Source organism: Eubalaena glacialis, chromosome 20 (assembly GCF_028564815.1).
Source record: "Eubalaena glacialis isolate mEubGla1 chromosome 20, mEubGla1.1.hap2.+ XY, whole genome shotgun sequence".
Lineage (NCBI taxonomy): Eukaryota > Metazoa > Chordata > Mammalia > Artiodactyla > Balaenidae > Eubalaena > Eubalaena glacialis.
This window is the reverse complement of record NC_083735.1, coordinates 34152957-34173480: the sequence shown is the minus strand read 5'-3', so window position 1 is coordinate 34173480 and position 20524 is coordinate 34152957. Positions and strand designations below refer to the sequence as shown.

General features: G+C 43.0%; 1 protein-coding gene across 1 annotated transcript; it reads right to left on the bottom strand.

The window, feature by feature from the left end:
• Positions 1-217: 217 nt before the first annotated feature.
• On the bottom strand, positions 218-20232 carry AP3M2 (adaptor related protein complex 3 subunit mu 2). The gene is made up of 9 exons (XM_061177207.1): positions 20192-20232; positions 18412-18749; positions 14478-14649; positions 11052-11189; positions 6272-6357; positions 5887-6020; positions 4328-4535; positions 3927-4071; positions 218-2740 (listed from the first exon to the last, which is right to left on the bottom strand). The coding sequence occupies exons 2-9, from the start codon at positions 18682-18684 to the stop codon at positions 2640-2642; spliced, it is 1257 nt and encodes a 418-aa protein (XP_061033190.1). The 5' UTR covers positions 18685-18749; positions 20192-20232; the 3' UTR covers positions 218-2639.
• Between the last annotated feature and the right edge of the window lie 292 nt (positions 20233-20524).

Genomic DNA, 20524 nt, shown 5'->3' with positions numbered 1-20524 from the left:
TTTGTCTTTCACACGCTAGGCGGGACATAATTTGATGGCTCTGGACCTTTGTTCTCACAACCTTCAAAATGACATATGGCTTCAGGTCTGCTGGTTGGAAAGTGCAGAAGCAGTGAGATCCCCATGAACTGGTTTCTTTCTTCCTGCTTCCACGGGGGCGTGTGTGCACGGCATCACCGCTGGTCCTAGTAACAAGACCCTCAGGACATTAAGGACTGTTAACACTCAACTTTATTAACATTTAAACACAGAAGATGCTTCTGCACGTTAAACACGTGTGGAACCGAGCGGCTCGGCAGAGGCGCCCGGCCCCGCCTATGCTAACACACCACCGGCTGGAGGGGGTGGCCAGGGGTCTGCGGCCCAGGGGTGCCTCCCATGCAAAGGCCTGTGGCTCCCACAGCCCCGGTGCTTTATTTCTCCTTAAGTTCTTCCCTTGAAATTAGGATGAGCTGCCCTGGAGGGACAGCTGGACTTATAAACCTAAGAATATTCAGGGACCAATATTGGTTGTTTCCTATGACCGAGGAAACCCTGAAATCCTCCAGAGCCCTCGAAAGAAGCAGTTCCGGTGTTCTGGAATCCACAGGCAGAGGCGTCTCCCTTCCATGGCAGGTGTGTATGGGACCTGAGAATCCGGGACAAATTCCGGAGTGATGGAATATGAGACATGTGTGCTGGCTGTCCACAGCACAATTGACCCCAGAGGAAAACCATAAAGCAACAGTATTCTGCAGCAGCAACAAGTCCAGGAAGTAGGAAGAGAAAACTAGAAAAAAAAAATTGCTGAAGTATTTGGAAACAGGGCTTTAGAGAAAAATTGTAGGGTTTGGAGAGTACAAGGTCTTCATTTTTCTCCCTGCACGAAGCAGGGTGCAGTATCGCTCCTAAAGGTATAATTTTAAAAACCTGTCTTTTCTATAAATATTTCAATGGGTAGTGGGCACACTAAACTAGACTAAAAATTCCCTGCTGGGAACACCTGAGGTCCGCCTTCAGTTGCCCGTGTTTCTTAAACCAGGCTACACAGGATCAACACGGTCCATCTTCCTACAACATCAGTTTTATTCAACGATTCAGGAGACTTTTCTGTCTTAAAACAAAAACCGACTGGTTGATATACATTGCTAATAAATATATCATACAGTGGAGACTCCGAGGAAATAACTTTACTGGGCAGCTCCCAGGACTGGCCGTGCCCTCAGTGGTCAGCATCCTTTTCACTTAGGGTCACCACTGGAAAAGCTGCAGACGGGAGGGTCGGACTGCAGCACCAGGGCAGCACTGACAGACATGAACAAGGAACCACTGGGTCACAGAGGTGGCACAAGGGGGCCATCTACACTCCGATACTATGACACACAACCTGCTGCCCTGGGGGTGACGGGATTGGCTTCTCTGAAGCGCTCCTCGGGGAACAGGAATTCTGTAGCGTGAAGTGAGTGGAGCTGCTGGGGGTTAGGGAAAGAGGCATTTCAGGCAACGCCCCCTGGAAGGGGGCAGCTCATCCTCGCTGAAGATGCCAGGCCACGTGCTGGAGGCACGCAGCGGTCCGTACTGGAAAACCGGTCGGAGAGCATCATAGTCTTTAAGGGAAAATCTGATTCTACTGGGGTTTCCGTGTCAACAGTGCACTCGAAGAAGTTTCCAGTGCACTTCCAGAAGTACAAATTTTTATGTTTGTATGAAAGCGGAGGGGTCAAAAAGAAACTCACTCAACTCTGTTCCTCCCAGCCGCCCTGCAGGTGGGGCTGGACGGCTCCTCCCGCCTTCCTCACTTCAGTGCGCGGTGCGCACGTGTGCTTCACGCGGCCCCGAGAACACAGCCTTCCCCGGCCCTTCCTTGGCTAACAGTCCTTCTCTTCCAAGCTTGCTCTCTCTTTCTAATCTTTCTTCCCAGCTTGAAATACAAAAACAGGACTTCCCTGGTGATGCGGTGGTTAAGAATCCGCCTGCCAATGCAGGGGACATGGGTTCAAGCACTGGTCCCGGAAGATCCCACATGCCGCGGAGCAACTAAGCCCGTGCGCCACAACTACTGAGCCTGCGCTCCAGAGCCCGCGAGCCACAACTACAGAGCCCGCGTGCCACAACTACTGAAGCCCGCGTGTGCCTAGAGCTCGTGCACCACAAGAGAAGCCACTGCAGTGAGAAACCTGTGCACTGTAATGAAGAGTAGCCCCCGCTCGCCGCAACTAGAGAAAACCGGTGCGCAGCAACAAAGACCCAACGCAGCCAAAAATAACTAAAAATAAAATAAATTACTTAAAAAAAAAAAAAAAAAATCAAAGACGTCTTTCCTTGGCTTAAGATAATTAAAGCCAAGCGAGTAACAAATGCTGGTCTTTTCCTGTGGTAACCATGTCACAAGTAGTTACATATGGCATCAAGTACCTCCCCCTGCATCGCACGCCTCTGCTTTGAGAACTGAGTTGGTGCTGCTGGCGTGTTGGCTCTGCGCAGGCCTCCCTGGCGGCCCGGCCTCCCTTCGTTAGCTCCGGGGCACTGAAGGCTACGGGAAAACAGGAGCAGGTGGTCCAGAGTGGGCAGTGACCTAGGAGAGGGCTGATAGTTTTTACTTTTAGACAAGTAAGCAATGAAAAAGTGTTCGTGACTGTTCCCTTTGCAGAACTCTCCCTTCAGGTTCGAACTTGGAACTTGCCAGCTTTGGTCATGTATTTTATGCCCTTAAAGGGTTTGTACTTCTCTCCATACATATCCAGACGATTCACTTTGAGTCCTGGAAGGAAGGAAGAACAAGACACAAGCATTATTCAAAAGAAGCAGGTAGCATAACTGTTTAGATTCGTTTCAACTCAAAGAGATCCGTGGGCTAGAAAAAGCTGCAAGAGTGAACTGGAAAATACCTGCCCTGACTTATATCACTTAAACGCAGCCGACAGATACTTCACTCTTGATATACAGGCTGAAAATAAAACCCTGCCCCAATGAAAAGCTAGCCTATTCGGAGACCTATTCCTGAAGTGGAAAGGGCAGAAAGTTATACGCAGGCTGAAATGAGGGTAAGGGAAAATTAAGACTGCTCCAGACTTTTCTCAAGTTATGGGGTTGAACATATGAATTAATAATAATAACAAAATTTAAAAATTCATAACCAAATAAAGGTATAACTAAATGAATAAATTAATGATGAAAAGTGATGAATTAATACATGAGTGCTTCCTAAATATTCTCACTATACTAAGAAAGGAACATTTTATACCGTGCAGAGCTTTAAAGTTTATTAAGTATTTTAAGATGAAAGAGCTTATCATTTAAATGAATTCTAATCACTTAAACTAGACAAGGTCCGTTGGTAAAGAAAACAGGAACTTCATATAAAGCTGCAGTCATCTCCTATCCATCTGAAAGGGTCGTTCTAAGGACTAAATAAGAAAATAGATGAAAAGAGCTTAAACTAGTGCCTGGCACGTAGTAAACGTCCGCTAAGGGGTAACTGTTATTCTCACCATCCCCCTGCGGGGCGTAGACTATAGTCGATGACTCGGATTGGCCCGAGGGTTCCCAATGATAACAGCACCTGTGAAATCTTCTGAAACTGGGGGAAAGGAGGGGAATTCTTCTTTCAGTCACTAGCTGAGAATGCGGACACATCCCCCTACTGAAAACCCCGGGACCCCAATCAGCAGGCCCAGGGTGACTCAGCCTCGGCCTGTGAACACTTCTGTCTCCGATACTGTTTCCTTCTCACACGTGTCTCAGACACTTTTATTCACATCACTTAAGCCAACTTCGAGGTAAGGATTATGGACTTTCTCCAGAAATGTGCTAGGAAAGATCTGACTAAAGATCGCGTGTCCGGTAACGAAACACAACTCTGCAGACAGGGCGCCGCCGGGAGGCTTTGTGATGCCGCTGCCTTGGCCACGTGGCCGCCCCACAACCTTGGGCTGCGTGTCACTCACCAGAAATGGCCAGCTGCTGGATCTTAAACTGCAGGTTAATCGTGGGGTTCTCATCGGGTTTGGAAGCTCCAGCCTGAAGACTCATGGTCCCCTTCAAACTGGGGAGCTTTTGGGGATTTATTTTTCCTACATCCCAAGACAGCATCTCCAAAGAAACAGAAAAGAAGTTACAGTGGAACCTTCATCTGAGGCGCCGGAGCTCAGGGTATCTGTTCACAGTATTCCTGGCGGCCTCCAGGGTGTTTCCCAGCAGAGAATACTATTTGTTCCCATAAATTATCTCAACGTCCTCAACAATGTCCATTTGATCCATCTCTCCTTTCCACAAGATATAAAGGGATCCTGCAGAGTTCCTGCTACTTATAACAATGGCAACTCAATGCTCCCGCTTATTCTCCTACCTTGGTAACTGGGTCAAACGTGTGCGTCCCCTGAGACGGCGTGAGGCTCATGTTGAGGACGCCTCTGGGCATTTGGCTGCTGAGAGTCACCCCCTCGATGGTCTTCCCCATAGTCTGCTTGGGGCCCACCGTTATTTCAAAGCGGCCAAGAGAACTACTGTCCCGGAAGCTGATGTTATGTTTGACATAAACTGGAATCGCCACCAGGCTGGAAAAGAGAGAGACAAAAAGCCCATGTCGTTAATGTACCAGAAAAATGGCCACACTTCCCTTTTTTTGCCCCGCTGGCAGCTTTTCCTCCCTCACCTGCTTCCTTATCTGACAAAGTAAGCACAGAAAAACCCTCTAGACGTCTTTAAGTATTTTCTTTTTGTAAAGCTAAGATGCTGACTAGTAAGTAAACTAATTCTTCTAATGACTCTTTGAATAATATCAACAAAACCAAAGAGCAGACCCAGCAGACTATGAGAAAAAGGCGTGGCAAACAAAAACCACGTTTCTGTGTTTTACTTTGTGACATGTGACCAATAATTATTTGTACTTGGGAGGGTAATATTCATACCTCACGGAGCTTTTACAATTTCTAGAGAGTGCTTTTACCTGACTTTGATCCGTAAAAAACCCTAAGGGTTAGGGTTGTCATCTGACAGAAGAGGAAACACAGCAGCTACAGGATGATACTAAAGTTGTAACCATCCTTAGCATCTGTGGGGCACTTCCTGTGGCCAGCGCTACTCTAAAGGTTTTCTATTAGCTCATTTAATCCTCCCTGTAATATGAAGTAGGCACTGCCTCTGTCCTCGTGTCATGAATACTGACATCCTCATACTTAACTGAGGTGAACTAACTTGCCATGGTCATATATCATAAGTACTACAGGTGGGGCTTAAGTGTTGGCAGTCTGATTCCAGAGCCTCTGCCCTCAGGCGCTCAGACATGTCCCTAAATTATTTATTCCGAATCCCACAGGAAGGCTTCAGTGGCTGTGAGGTCCCACAGCTCTCTTCAGTCTGCATGCCTTCTACTATACACCTTCCCCTAAAAGCCCTCAGACTCCATAGTAAAGAGAATGTGTAAGACCAAAAAATCATTGAATTTTATGGGTTTTCATAGCACCATTCATGGCTTTTTTGAGTGGAGGGGACTGAATACAGGTGTTCTCAGATTCCAATCTGAGAAAGGAAAAAGTTCCTGTTTAGGCATATAACAACAACAATAAAACTTACAGCAGTAAACTTAACGAGCACTTAACTTTGTGTGAAGCACTATTTAGAGTCTCTTGTTTAACCCACACAACAAGGTACTTTTATTATTTTCAACTTACTTATTACTTCATTACTTATTACTTTTATTACTTCAACTTTCTTAGGTAAGAAAACAGACACGGAAAGGATAAGCAACTCACCTGAGGTTACCCAATTAGTTACCTGGAGCCCAGGTAACTCCAGAGCCTGAGTTCTTCATCACCATGGATACTGTTTCCAAACACACACGCACATGCACGCACACGCACACACACGCACACGCACACTCCACCCTTTGGTTCGATGGCTGCTTACTTCTGTGCACTGACGTGGTACGAGAGCAGGCGGAAGTTGCCGTCGGGAGGGATGAAGGAGAGGATGCGCTCGGACTCCCAGCGCTTGAAGCGGACGCAGGGGTGGAAGCTGACATCATCCAGCAGCCTGGGGTTCTGGGTGACAGGCAAGGGAAAGCAACAAGCAGGAATTAAACACCGTGCTTCTTTCAGGAAAGTAACTCAGATGCTGTTCTCACTGAAACACACACACACAGATTCTGTCGTTACTTTCAGGAAATTCAAGCCCAGCATGAGCTTTGTGGTTGTCCTTGATCACTTCTTCTGGTTCCATCTCCTTCCCACCACTCTGTCATTCCAGAAGCATCTAATTTCCCAAAAACTAAATCTCTCGCCCAGGATTTTACCATGAAGGAAAGCGTAAGGTCGGGCATTCCGGTCAGCTTGACGCAGGCATCGATAACCCCCTGGATCTCGGCAGTGATTGTGGACCCTGAGACAGAATAAGACCGAAAGAAGGTAAAACCCTCTCTGTACCTACCAACTAACCTACCTCCTCCCTCCCTCCTTCTTTAACTTTCTCTTTTTTCTCCCATCCTATTTCCTTCCTTCCTTCTTCCTCCCCTCCCCCATTCTCTTTCTTCCTTCCTTCTGTCCATCCATCCATCCATCCATCCATCCAAATCATCTACCCAGTCCATCTGTCCTCCTTCTAAACCTTTATCGACTGCATAACAAGCACAAGACACTAATGAAGCAGTGGGGATAAAAGATTGGTGAGATAGTTACTAGCCTAAAGGAGTTTTCAGTCTAGTGCCAGAATCAAACAGAACACCGCTATCTTAACCAATGGCTCAGAACACTAAATTCATATCAGAAACTGCTCTCCCTAAGGGCACCAAGGAGCTTTGCCACCAAACGGAATGGATACTTTTGGTCTTCATCCTGCAGGCTCTCCCTGCTGCAGGGCCCTGTGCCCACTTCCTTCTTTCAAGTGTTCCTTTCTCCTAACCGCTCCTATTTCCTGTTTTTCTAGCTCTTCTCTCTCCTGCCTTCTGCAGGTTTCTCCTTCTTTGGACATCCTTTACATGTCTACATCTTATCACAGTTCTGAACTTCTCTTTTCTTGAACTTGACACGGTCTCCTTGGGTTACTTTACCTCCTTCCTAAGGCTTCGATTTCCACTGATGGCCAATTATTTCCTAATCTTTTTTCCAGTTCAGCCTCACTCCTGCCAATGGGACTGCTCCACCTGGCCACCACTGAGGCACTTCAAACTCCACGTGTCAAAAAGTGAGTCCCTTATCTTCATTCCTGGATCTGCAACTTCTCTTTTCCTTACCTTCACGATAAAACCATCTATCCTGTTGCCTAAGCCAGAAACACGGATGCGTCCTTGATGACTTCCGCCCCCTCGGCGTCCATATCCCACCAACGCTCCATCCCCTCTTTCCGTGACTTCTCCACTCCTCTCCATCCTCACTACCATCACGGAATCTGTATCTTGGCCTGGACTCCACCACAGCCTCCCGCCTCCCTGCCCCCAGACTCCCCCCAACTCCATGCCACGCTGCATGCAGCAGCCAGTTGGGACAGTTGGAAACGACAAACCTTGTCAAATTATTCCCAGCTTAAAACTCTTCAATTGCTCCAAATGGTCCTTCTTAAAATGGCATACAAGATTCTTCATGATCTGGCCACCTAGAGCTTTTGGGGTTTTGCTTTTTTACTTTTTCATTGAGATCAAACTTGGAGTAAAACGCAAAAATCTTAAATGTCCAGCCCAATGAATTTTTAAATATGTTCACACCTATGCAGACACCACCCGCGTCAAGATGTGGACCCTCACCGGCATCCCAGCACGCTCCTGTTGCCCATCCCACTTCACCCGAGTCTCTAAAATTCTGACTTATATTACCTTAGATTAAGTTGCACATGTTTTCAAATGTCATATAAATGTATATGGTCAAAAAAAAAAAAAGAAAAAGAAAAAGAAATGTATATGATCTTACACATCTGACTTTGCTGCTCAAAACCATGAGATTCATTCATGCTGTCAGGTGTACCTGCAGTTCTTTTTCTTTACTGTATAGTATTCCATGGTGTGATCATATCGAAATTTCTTTATCCTTTGTATTACTGATGGACATTTGGGTCCTTTCCAGTTTGGGGCTAATATGAAAAGCTGCTGTGCCTACTTCGTTTTAAAGCCTCATCACTTACTTTTCTTTTTTTAACACCTCTCAATCCAATCACACTGAGCTACTTTATTTCCCAACCATATTTTACTCATCTTATAGTGTTTGCACTGCTTTGCTCCCAAATCCACGTAGGTCTTACTAACCCCTACTCATTCTCCTGACAAAGCGTTAGTTAGCTTTACAATTTGCCCTGCGTGGGAGGGGACCTCTCTTATGCTCCATCTTTTTCCCTTTCTCTCTCCCTCGCTAGACTTTCAGGAAGCTTCCTGCAGCCACAGACTCTGTCTTAGCCACCATCACATGGCCACGATCCGGCACTCAGGTACAGCACCACTGGTTCTCCGTAAGCACTTTCTGGACGAATGAGTTCACTCGTGTGAAGAGAACTTTCTCTAAATTTCTAAGCTCCAAGGACTTGTAGTCACATTAACCTATCCCAATGGATAGAAAAGAAGGTTCTCTGAATTTTAGTGATTACAACTTTAGTTCTGCCATGAGAATTGAGAGTCAAATACTTCCAAAAGGAAATCTGATCAACAAGAGATCAGATTGTTACTTTTCTTTTTCACTCGAGAGGATAAAACCAGTGAAAGTGTAAGCTCAGCACTGGTCTGCATCATGTTTTACTTATTGCTTTTCTTTCAGCTTTATTGAGGTATAATCAACAAATAAAAAGTGTATATATTTAAGGTGTACGACTTGATGTTTTGATACACATATACCCTGTGAAGTGATCACCACAATGAAGCTAATTAACATATCCATCACCTCACACAGTTAGTTGGGTTTTTTTGGTGGTGAGAGCCCTTAAGCCCTACACTCTTAGCAAATTTCAAGTAGAGGATACACATGTGAGGTGATGAGGGGAATCCTTTCACAATGTATATGTATATCAAATCACCATAATATACATGCTAAGTATCTTACAGTTTTGTCAATTACACCTCAATAACACTGAAAAAAAAAAGTACACAACTGTAGTCACTGTGCCATATATTAAATCTCCAGAACTTTTTCATCTTGTGTAAGTGAAACTTTGTACCCTTTCACCAACATCTCCCCACTTCCCTCTCCCCCAGTCCCTGGTAACCACCATTCTACTCTCTGCTTCCATGAGGTTGACTATTGCAGATTCCACATATAAGTGAGATCACGTGATATTTGCCTTTCTGTGTCTGGCTTATTTCACTTAGCATCATGTCCTCCAGGTTCATCCATGTTGTCACAAATGGCAGGATTTCCTTCATTTTATGGCTGAATAATATTCCTGTGTGTGAGTCTATCTCACATCTTCTTTATCCATTCATCCATCAACAGACATTTAGCTTGTTTTCATATCTTGCCTATTGTGAATAATGCTGCAATGAACACGGGGGTGCAGATATCTCTTTGAGACACTAATTTCACTTCCTTTGGCTCTATACCCGGAAGTGGGATTGCTGGATCATAAGGGAGTTTTAATTTTTTGAGGCACCTCCATACTGTTTCCATAGTGGCTGCACCAACTTACACCCCCTCCCCCAGCAGTGTACAGGGTTCCCTTTTCTCCACATCATTGTCAACACTTGTAATCTTTTGTCTTTTTGATGTGAGGTGTGAGGTGGTATCTCACTGTGGTTTTGACTTGCTTTTCCCTGAAGACTGGTGACACTGAACACCTTTTCATATACCTGTTGGTCATTTGTATGTTTTTTTTTGAAATATGTCTCTTCAGATCCTTTGCACCCACTTTTTTGTCAGATTATCTGGGTTTTTTTGCTATTAAATTGTATGAGTTCCTCGTGTATTTTGGAATATTAACCCCTTATCAGATACATGGTTTTCAGATATTTTCTCTCATTTGTAGGTTGTCTTTTCCACTGTTGATTGGTTCCTTTGTTGTACAGAAGCTTTTTAGCTTGATGCAATCCCACCTATCTATTTTTCCTTTTGTTGACTTTGCTTTTAGTGTCATATCCAAAAAATCACTGCCCAGACCAGTGTGAAGACGCTTCTTCCCTATGTTTTCTACTAGTAGTTTTATGGTTCCAGATCTTATGTTTAGGTCTTGTATCCATTTTGTATGTGGTGTAAGATAAGGGTAATTTTATTCTTCTACATGTGAATATCCAGTCTTCCCAACACCACTTACTGCAGAGACTAGCCTTTCCCCATTGCATGTTCTTGGCACTCTTGCTGAAGTCCAGCTGACTGTAAACACATGGATTTATTGCTGAGCTTTCTATTCTGTTTCACTGGGATACATGTCTGTTTTTATGACACTACCATACATTTTGATTTCTGTAGTTTTGTAATATATTTTGAAATATAGAATTGTGAAGCCTCCAGCTTTGTTCTTGCTCAAGACTGCTTTGGCTATTTGAGGTCTTTTGTGGTTCCATATGAATTTTAGGATTGCTTTTTCTATTTCTATAAAGAATGCCATTGGGATATTTATGTGGATAGCATTTGGGATTTTGATGGGGATAGCCTGCTTTGGGTATTACAAACATTTTAACAATATTAATTCTTCCAGTCCATGAACAAAGCATGTCTTTCCATTTATCTGCTCTTCAATTTCCTTGATCAGTGCTTTGTAATTTTCAGTGTATAAGTCTCTTCGGTTAAGTTTATTCCTAAGTATTTTATTCTTTTTGTTGTTATTGTAAATGGGATTGTTTTCTTAGTTCCCTTTTTGGATAGTTCATTGTTTGTGTATAGAATCGCCACTGATTTTTGTGTGTTGATTTCGTATCCTGCAACTTTACTGAATTTATTAGTTCTAACAGTGTTTGGGTGGAGTCTTTAGAAGTTTCTACATGTATGATCATGTCATCTACATCATAACATTTCAGTCCAGTCCTGATACACAATGCTTGACACAAAGTAGCCACTAAGTTAAAATGAATGACCTTGAATGGGGGGTAATTCTGATACTAGCTAGCACTACCTAAAAGGGGCCTCTTTCTATTTTCATAGTTCTGTGGACAGGCTGAAAGCACCTACCTGATTTATCAATGATGGCATCAATCTCTTCAACCACATCAAAGTAGGCCTCATTGTTGGTGTATTTCACCCCAGTCCGTCGCCAAGGCACCACGGACAGCTGCCCGGTGGGAAGCTGGTCACCCACATTGGTGCTTCCTGAGACAATGAATATTTGATAATTAGATGTAACCAATTATCCAACAACCAGAGAACACGTCCCCAAAAGTTTCTATACATCCGCTATCCATGCATTTAATTGAAGAATTTTTCCAAGAAAAAGATTATAGCTTTCCCAACTTCTATCTTGGTAAGCTAATCTATTTTAAAAACTTGTCACCAGCTGGTCTGCCACCTCAAGCAGAATAAAGGTTAAAAAGTTACCTGAGAAACAGATATCATATTTTGGTTTTGAAAGTAACCTGAACTTGGTCTCTCAAATTGCACAATAGCTTGCAGCTTAAATAATGCATTGGCATTCAGTAGGGATGGTAATCTACATACTGATATAAAATTTTCATGGGTAAAAACAGTATTCTAGTTTGAGGCAGGTTTTTAGGTACATTTATGCCAGGTATTAAAATGTATACATAAACATAATCTCTCTTACACCAATACTGAAACTTAGGAAAAGAATATAAATCAGATCGTTCCCTGTCTGTAAGAATTGTAAGTTGATTCCTTGACTTGTTTTTCTCCCCACAGGTATCAAATTTTTTTTTTTAATTCAAAGGTTCTATACTGAAATTCTGAAATAGAACTAATTTAAAATCTATTTTCTTCTAATATAACCTGGATCTTTTTAATATAAAGAAGGAAACATTAAACACACATATAGTCAGCAGTTTTACAAAACATTTCAACTAAGATAGCTGATTCTCAGATATCTTTTCTAGATTAAGTGAGATTTTAAAAACAAAGCTTTTAAAGTTTTAAATGAGCCCAGAATATTGAAAAACCTGACAATTTGTTTTCTTAAAAAGAGGCACTATGTATTAAAACATATCAACAAGCTATAATAATTAAAGCAGTATGGTTATAAGGCAGGAAAGCCTAAAAACAGACCAAAAATCCAATAATGACTTAGTACAAGATAAAAATATCATTTTAAAACGAGGAGGGCGTCCCTGGTGGTGCAGTGGTTAAGAATCCGCCTGCCAATGCAGGGAACACGGGTTCCAGCCCTGGTCCAGGAAGATCCCACATGCCACAGAGCGACTAAGCCTGTGGGCCACAACTACTGAGTCTGCTCTCTAGAGCCCTCAAGCCACAACTACTGAGCCCACGCGCCACAGCTACTGAAGCCCGCATGCCTAGAGCCCGTGCTCCGCAACAAGAGAAGCCACCGCAGTGAGAAGCCTGTGCACCGCAACGAAGAGCAGCCCCTGCTCGCCACAGCTAGAGAAAGCCTGCGCACGGCAACAAAGACCCAACACAGCCAAAAATAAATAAATAAAATGGATGCATGCATACTTAAAAAAAAACGAGGAAAAGGGGTAAAGTATTCAATAAATAGTGCTAGGGAGACTGACAGTTTTGGAGAAAAAAACACAGAGCCTTACTTTACCGAGACAATTTCCAAATGGATTAAAGAATTAAATCTAAAAATAAAACCATAAAAGAACTAGAAGAAAATGTATTTTTTTAAAAGAAAGACTTTCCCTTCTTTGAGATCAAAAAGACATTTTCCAATATTTCCTTCTAACAATTATAAAGTTTCTTCGTGTTTAACACTTGATCCAGCTAAAATTTATTTTGTGTATACAGTGAGTAGGGGAACTTCATTTCTTTTCTGTATCAAAGCTGACTGCCCCGATACAATATATTTAACAACTGGCCCGCAGTCCACGGATTTGATATATGAGCACATTTATCTATACAAAGTTCCTATAAAAGAATCTGTTTCTGGACTTTCTATTTTATCCCAACTGTCTATTTGTCTATTAATGGGCTAATACTATATTTTAAAAATTACCTAAACTTCATAATATATCTTGATTCTGATAGGACACATTTTTTCTCTTGCTCTTTTTAAAAAATATTTTTCCCGCAAACTGTCTTGGCTCTTACAGTATATCCATTCTATGAGTTTTTGTCTAATGTACCAAGTGAACTTAAATATGTCTTGATATTTGACAGGGCAAATTCTTCCAACCCGTCTGTAATTACTTTTTAAAATGTATTTTTCATTCAGTTTGTCAAATTCCATGAAAACTCTTGTTTATATATTAAGCAAGACCCAAAATGTAAAACCTTAATGAAGCAGAATGATTATATTGACTACATAAAAGAACTTTAAAGGTGGCTGAACAAACACCACCTTGAACAATGTTAAATGACCAGGGGCAGGATGTGAGAAAACATCTACAACAGAGCATTCAAAATACACAGAGACTCCTGCAAACTAGCGTGTGTATTTAGAGTATATATGATAGTTTAATATCCTTAAATGAAAGGAATACTTTTCAATTAGTAGGAAAAAAGAAAAACATTTCAACAACAACAACAAAAAAACGGGCAAAGGACATGAAAAAGTAAATCACAATAGAGGAAAAACAGTCAATGAATACTTGAACAGGTTTTAACTTCCTTAGTAATAAAAAACAAGTTTGGAAATAACAAGATATCACTGAACTATCCAACTGCCAAAGTTGTAAAAAAATTAATAACGATAATAATAGAGTTGGCCAGGTTGCATAATTGCTACTGAAAGTATAAACTGACATAACTTCTCTGGGGGGCTACGTGGCACAATGCATTAAAGTCCTTAAGACACGCACACCCTCTGATCCGGCACTTCCATTCCTAGTACTGAAAAGGTATCATTCTAGATGTGCACAAAGATTTAGGCATAAGAATGCCAATTCCTTGCTATTTAAAAGAACAAAAAATCAGAGACATCATAAACAGGTACACAGTAAATGACCCGGGATCTATTCCATATGGCAGAAAATTGTAAAGTCACCAAAAATGATGTAGATGAATATTTATCATAATGGGAACACGTTCACAAAACAATGATGAAAAGTTAAGTTTAAAAATATACAACAGTTGTTGTTTTAAAAAATTCCACCTGTCCATCCATTATCCTGATGTCTAGAAAAGATAAAAAATATATACACCGTATGTTAAAAGTGTGGTGGGATTATGAGAAATTTTCATGTTTTTTGTGCTTTTCTGTGTTTCTGACATTCCTACAATAATCATGTGCTACTTCTGTAATCAGGCAAATTATTTTTAAAGGAGAACAGTTCATTCTATCATTGAAATCAGAAAATTTTCTATATAACAAAAATATATTTCATGTTATATTCAAAGACTATAAAGAACAAAATTAAAGCACCTGGACATTTGAGATCCCCAAAGACAAGCACTCAAAACAATGCACAACAGCAGGCTAAGCCACACCCAGGATGGTGGCAGCCTTCCCTGGGGCCCCTCTCATACCTGTGATGGTGTTGACAACGGTTCGAAGGATAGTGGGCGGCTTTATCAGTTCTTTGAGGATGTTCGACTCGGTAGCCAATGGAAACCCGTTGTCAAGCATCTCTTCCAATACCTCATAAACCACAACCACATTGTCTTTTATCACTGGCTCCGAACAGACTCCAAAATAATCCTGATGAAAATACAATACGTGTATACATTTATCACTCAGAGACTGTGATGAGTGAAGGAATGTTCCCAGAGAGCAAGGATGGAGTCCTGTCCACACGTGTTGTTTACTCTGAGTTTCTGGGATCTTCTAAAATAAGTGAATGAAGCATAACCATGGTTCTCTTAGGCAGGCCCAGTTTGGTGGAAAGAACACCGGACTGGATTGTACTACGAGTGTCATTAATAACTTCTTTCATAAACTAGAGTAAGTCATTTAATCTCTTTGGGTTAGTTTCTTCAACTAATAAAATATGAAGAATACAAAACTGAATCTAGACTATTATATGTGTTTATGAACATGAATTTGAAAGAACTATGCAAAGTGATAATACCTGATATGACATACATTGGACCATTGGAAAATCTTTTTAACCCGTACTGTTGTGTTATTCCTTAACATTCATGCAGCAAATAAGAATTGAGAGAGAAACAAAATGAAATGAGGGGGGTGAGCTAGCACACCTGAAAATCTCTTTGGATCCCCTTACTCTAAGATGCTAGGATTCTAGTAACACTCTGTCCTTTTATTAACAGAGGCTAAACTTAGATACTAAACTGTCTGGGTTGTGGAAGGCCTGGGTAATAATCTTAATTGTCACCTACTAGATTAAGTCATGCTGACTAATTTGGGTCTTGATTTCTCTCACAGTATAATCAGGATAATACCACGGGATGCACAGGGTTGTAAAAACTCAGCCTGATGGATGAGCTGAGAACATGTATGAACATGCTTTGTAAACTACAAAGCACCATGTAAACTGTGGTGCACGGCAATGAAATGATGCAGAGAGAAAAGCTGTAGCCTCTTGGCGTGCCCCTCCTGGCAATGCTAGCACATCTGCTGCTGGGCCTCTCAGACAGCCCTCTAGGGATTCATCCACTGAGGGAAATTCACCCCTTTTGAGAAAGCCCATTTTATTCACGGGCGGCACTGACTGTTAGAAAGTTCCTTCTTTTGCTAAACTGAAATTTGCTTCCTAGGTCTGCCTTACAGAACAGGTTTACATAACAGCCCCACAGTGATCCAGTGATCTGAAGACCAGGACAAGCTTTGACTTGCATTTTTCTTCACAGGGCCGAACTCCCTGTTTGGTCCTCCCACTGTTCGTGCTACAGTAAGGTTTCTAGATTCTTTCACCATCTTGCCATTTCTTTGAATTTGCTCTAGTTTTCCAATACTCTCCTCAAATTATGACATCCAAAACGGGACACAGACTCCAGATATGACCTAAATTACATCAGATGATGTCAACTATCAGAGACATTCCAATATCCAAGAGCACTTAGGAGTCAGGAATGTGTTTCTAAAACAAAAAGATTTCTTCTTTAAAAAAATGAGGATTGAAGGGGGGGAAAAGTTACACATTTCCTTCTCAAGAATGATTTTATTTTGAAAAATAAATAAAACACCTCACTCAAGAAAAGGGAACCCTCCTACATTGTCAGTGGGAGTGTAAATTGGTGCAGCCACTATGGAAAACAATACGGAGGGGCCTTAAAAAGCTAAAAATAGAGCTACCATATGGTCCAGCAATCCCCTCCTGGGCATATGTCCAGACAAAACTATAATTCAAAAAGGTAAATGAACCCTTATGTTCATAGCAGCACTGTTCACAACAGCCAAGACATGCAGCAACCTAAGTGTCCATTGACATATAAATGGATAAAGAAGATGTGGTATATATATATATATATATATATATATACACACACACACACACACACACATGGAATACTACTCAGCCATAAAAAAGAATGAAATAATGCCATTTGCAGCAACATGGATGGACCTAGAGATCATTGTACTAAGTGAAGTAAGTCAGAAAGAGAAAGACAAATACCATATATCAGTTACATGTGGAATCTAAAATATGACACAAAGGAATTTATCTATGAAACAGAAACAGACTCACAGACATAGAGAACAGACTTGTGGTTGCCAAGGGGGAGGGAAGGTGGGGGAGGGATGGACTGGGAGTTTGGGGTTAGCAGATGCAAACTCTTATATAGAGAATAGATGGACCACAAGGTCCTACTGTATAAAACAGGGAACTATATTCACTATCCTATGATACAACATAATGGACAAGAATAAGAAAAAATGTATATATATATATGTATGACCGAATCACTTTGCTGTACAGCAGAAATTACCACAACATTGTAAAACAACTACACTTCAATAAAATAAACTTGAAAAAACACCTCCCTCGATTTTCTAATCAGGCAGAATGTGATTTTCTCAATCAGCAGCTGGAAGGAGACTGGTGAGCAAGGCACAGCGCCACAGCAAAGTGCGTGCACTTCCATAGCGGGAGCTCTTCCGTCACAGCCCAGCATGAGAGAAAGAACGCAGCCAGAGAACACACAGCAGGTAAGACATTAAAATCAGGATGCGTCCATTTACTTTTAACAAGTGCTTCCAAAATGGCAAGCTCTGAAGTCCCAGCCTTCCAAAGTAGCCACTTCGATGTTTTCCCCAATTCCTCTGTGGTTTCAACTGGATTAAACAACATTTCTCACTTCCTTCCTTGTAATAAGTTACATAATACCACTACGGAGGTAGGGAGCAGACTGTAAACGGGGTAAAGCATCCCTGTGGAAATCCTAACAAGGCCCAGCTCAAGCGGTTGAAGATCAAAACTGCTGGGTTCTTCTAGTTCTTCCACGTACGGGGGTTTATAATTCTCAGGTTTTCACTGTGTGATGGAACAAGTAGGCCACTGGAATCCCAGAATAGAACTACCAGAAAAGAATTTGGGGAAAAGAATACAAATATATGTTTATTCTTTGGGGATGAAACTGTTCTAAACACGTGATCGATATCTGAGGGCAAATGAAAGGACTCTTTGACTTGCTTCTTAATTTTTATCGTAATGTCTGGGTCCTTGTTCTCTTCTTCTCCAATCCCACAATTTCTGTATTCATGTGACCGATTCCAGACCTCACACGACACAGAAGTTAACCCAAAGGGCCCTTGATTCTCATGGATCGTTGAGTTATGCAAACAACCACAACCGCTGGAAGTTGAGCAATTCTTTTAGGGAGAGAATGTCTGAATCCAGAGTCTGGGCAGCCTAAAATCCTGGGCCATAAAGGGTGCTGACATCCTGGTATGACATACCTCCCCGCGCCCCAAGATCTTCAAATCTATTCCTGAAGGAAAAACTCAAAGTGAAAACTGTATCTTGGAAAATGTGTCACTTAAGTTTTTACAGGTACAGAAGATTTTCCAATGTTAAGTGTGCAAAACAGCCCGTCACTGGTACTCATATGCTGTGGATGAGCACCCCAAATTCAAGCTGAAGGACGGGTTCCCAAATCACCCCTGCCAGGGTGAGTGAGTCACTTCTTGATGCAACTCAAAGCAATGTCGTTAACGATGGTTAACATCAAGTCTACCATAAATAAAAAATCGAAACTCCTCAGCTTTGTGAACAAAATGTAGGACAATTCCAATCTCTAGAACTGAAATGACTGTATACAATCATACCAAGTAGGGTGGCCTTCCCAGGCAACGGGTTCAAAAGTATACAATCTGTCATTCTAGATGCAGCCCAATCAATAAATAGAAACAAGTGTCTTATCAGACGGGAGAGGAAGTGAGCAATGTCAGAGTTTTAATTTCTTTTTTAAGTTCCTTAATTGAGGCTGAAAACAATGGAAACAGAACTATAAAGACACTTTGTAAGGTACACGGATGAACCTCCTCACATTCACGCACCTGAAACGTGTCCACTACTCGGTGAAGGAACTCAATGACAAACAGAGGTGGCACCTCCGTCTGGATCACAGCCACAAAAAAGATCTTGTGACGGTAAACACTTAGGAGATAGTGGTGAGGGGTGGAGATAACTGGAGGAACATTTTCAGCCTCAGTTGCTCGCTCTTGTGCCTCGAAAAAGTAATCGCAAACAGAACGGCTGACCACACTCTTCCAGTGTTTCTCCAGGAAAATATCTCCAGAGGAGTTGATCAAGAAAAGGCTGTGAATCATGGTGGAGACTGTCAGGGAGAGAGGAAAGTCTTTTTCCGTCCGACAGCCTCTGCAAATGCTCAACTCTAAAAACAAGAGAAGCTATGATCAGTTCCAGTCAACCAAAACCCCCTCCCCATCTGTCCAGCAGCCCAAGCCTTCTCACCCACCTTTCAAGACGAGACTCAAGTCTTCTGCTACCGCAGGAGCCCGAAGTACCCCTCCCTAGAATTCCTAAGGGTAATTATCAGCCATCTCGTTTGTCAGCTAATCATACACTGTCATCTTTACTACTGCCTGAATCATATCCATTTAAAATTCGACTTAATTTTTGACTGTCTATTTTCTCAACTGGACTGGGAGCTCCTTGAGAAAAAAAGCCCCTGCCTCATGTTTTTTGTTGCCTCCTTGTAACAAGAGGGCTTCAAAGAACACTGATGAGTTTCATGTATTTGGCAACAACACACACATATATAAGAAATGGTTATGGTTGTGTAGTCTCATACAATAGCCATCGGACAAATGGGGTCACTGAGCACTTCAAATGTGGCTGGTCCAAACTGAGATGTGCTGTGAATGTAACACGCACCAGATTTTGAAGGCTTTGTATGGAAAAAAAAAAGAATTTAAGATAGCTTACCAATAATTTAATATCAATTAAGTCAATTAATAATATTAACTTAATACGTATTATATTTAATATTGATATTTTGGATATATTGGGTAAATAAAAGATATAAAAATTAATTCAACTGGTTTATTTTTTAAATGTGCTTACTAAAACATGTAAAATTACATAGTATGTGGATCGCTGCCTATTTCTACTGGATAGCGATGGTCCACGTTACAGAGCTATCGTTCTGGTCTTGATTTATCCTGTCAGACCCCATTCTCTAAGTACTTGTTATGCACAAGGCTCTACATTGGATGCATTTTAAAAAATCCCTCTGGGGGATCCCCCAGGTCCCTCAGGCGGCGGCATCTCTACGGTGCCAGTCCCCAGAAACGAGGCGACCGCGCGGGACCCCAGCTGTGGCCACTCCGCGAACTGGTCCAGGTGGCCAAATCGCGAAGGCCTGTTGTACCAAGTGCCGAAGGGTGAGCTTAAGCCCTCTGCCGGCGACGAGACTGCGGGAGGGAGAGGGGGCCGGGGAGCCACGCTGTGGCGGCGCAGAGTCGGCTGCCAACGAGGGTTATTTCTGCGCTGGTCGCAGGGAGGATGGAGGCCGCTTGGGGCGAGGTAGACGCGGGCGGATTAAGGTGTGCGCACGATCCGGGGCTGAAGAGGGTCGCACATCTGCGCACCTGCGTCGCCATGACAACAGTGTCCCCTCCTCCCCCAGCCCTCCGGCCGGAGCAGGCCACCTCCCCAGACCGGGACTCAGCCCCTCACCTCTCCCTGCCACATCACGCAGCTCGGAGGGTCGGTCCGGCTGCACCCCGTGGCCCCGCCCCTGTCCCGCGCGCCCCCGCCCAGACCCCCGCGCGCCCAGCCCCACCCGGGACCCAGGTCATCAGCCCTCCTTACCCCACTTGCTCTTCGCAGCGCCCACCTTTTGGCCTCGCGGACAGGCCCCGCCCCCGGGCGTCCCCCCGCGCCCGCCGGCCGCCGCTCGCCCGCTGATTGGCCGGCCAGCGGGACTCGCGCCAGCACCGCCCGCGACCGAGGTCTGAAGGCCGCTCATTGGGCATCGGCGATCCATTGCTCCCCTCTGATTGATCGCGGTCCGCCGCTCACCCTGTTCTGGAGCTCCCAATTGGCCCTTGTTCAGGCTCCGGTAATCTCTGATTGGTGCAGCTCTGGGGCTCTGAGCCCTGATTGGCTGTCATGAACAGTCGGCGGACCGCCCGGCCCCTAGCC

Coding starts and splice junctions, on each gene's coding strand:
- AP3M2 (XM_061177207.1), bottom strand. CDS start 18,684: ATGATTCACAGCCTTTTCTTGATCAACTCCTCTGGAGATATTTTCCTG. Junction 6,358..11,051: donor TGCCATCATTGATAAATCAG/GTAGGTGCTTTC, acceptor ATTCTGTCTCAG/GGTCCACAATCACTGCCGAG. Junction 2,741..3,926: donor CCAGCAGCTGGCCATTTCTG/GTGAGTGACACG, acceptor CCTTCCTTCCAG/GACTCAAAGTGAATCGTCTG.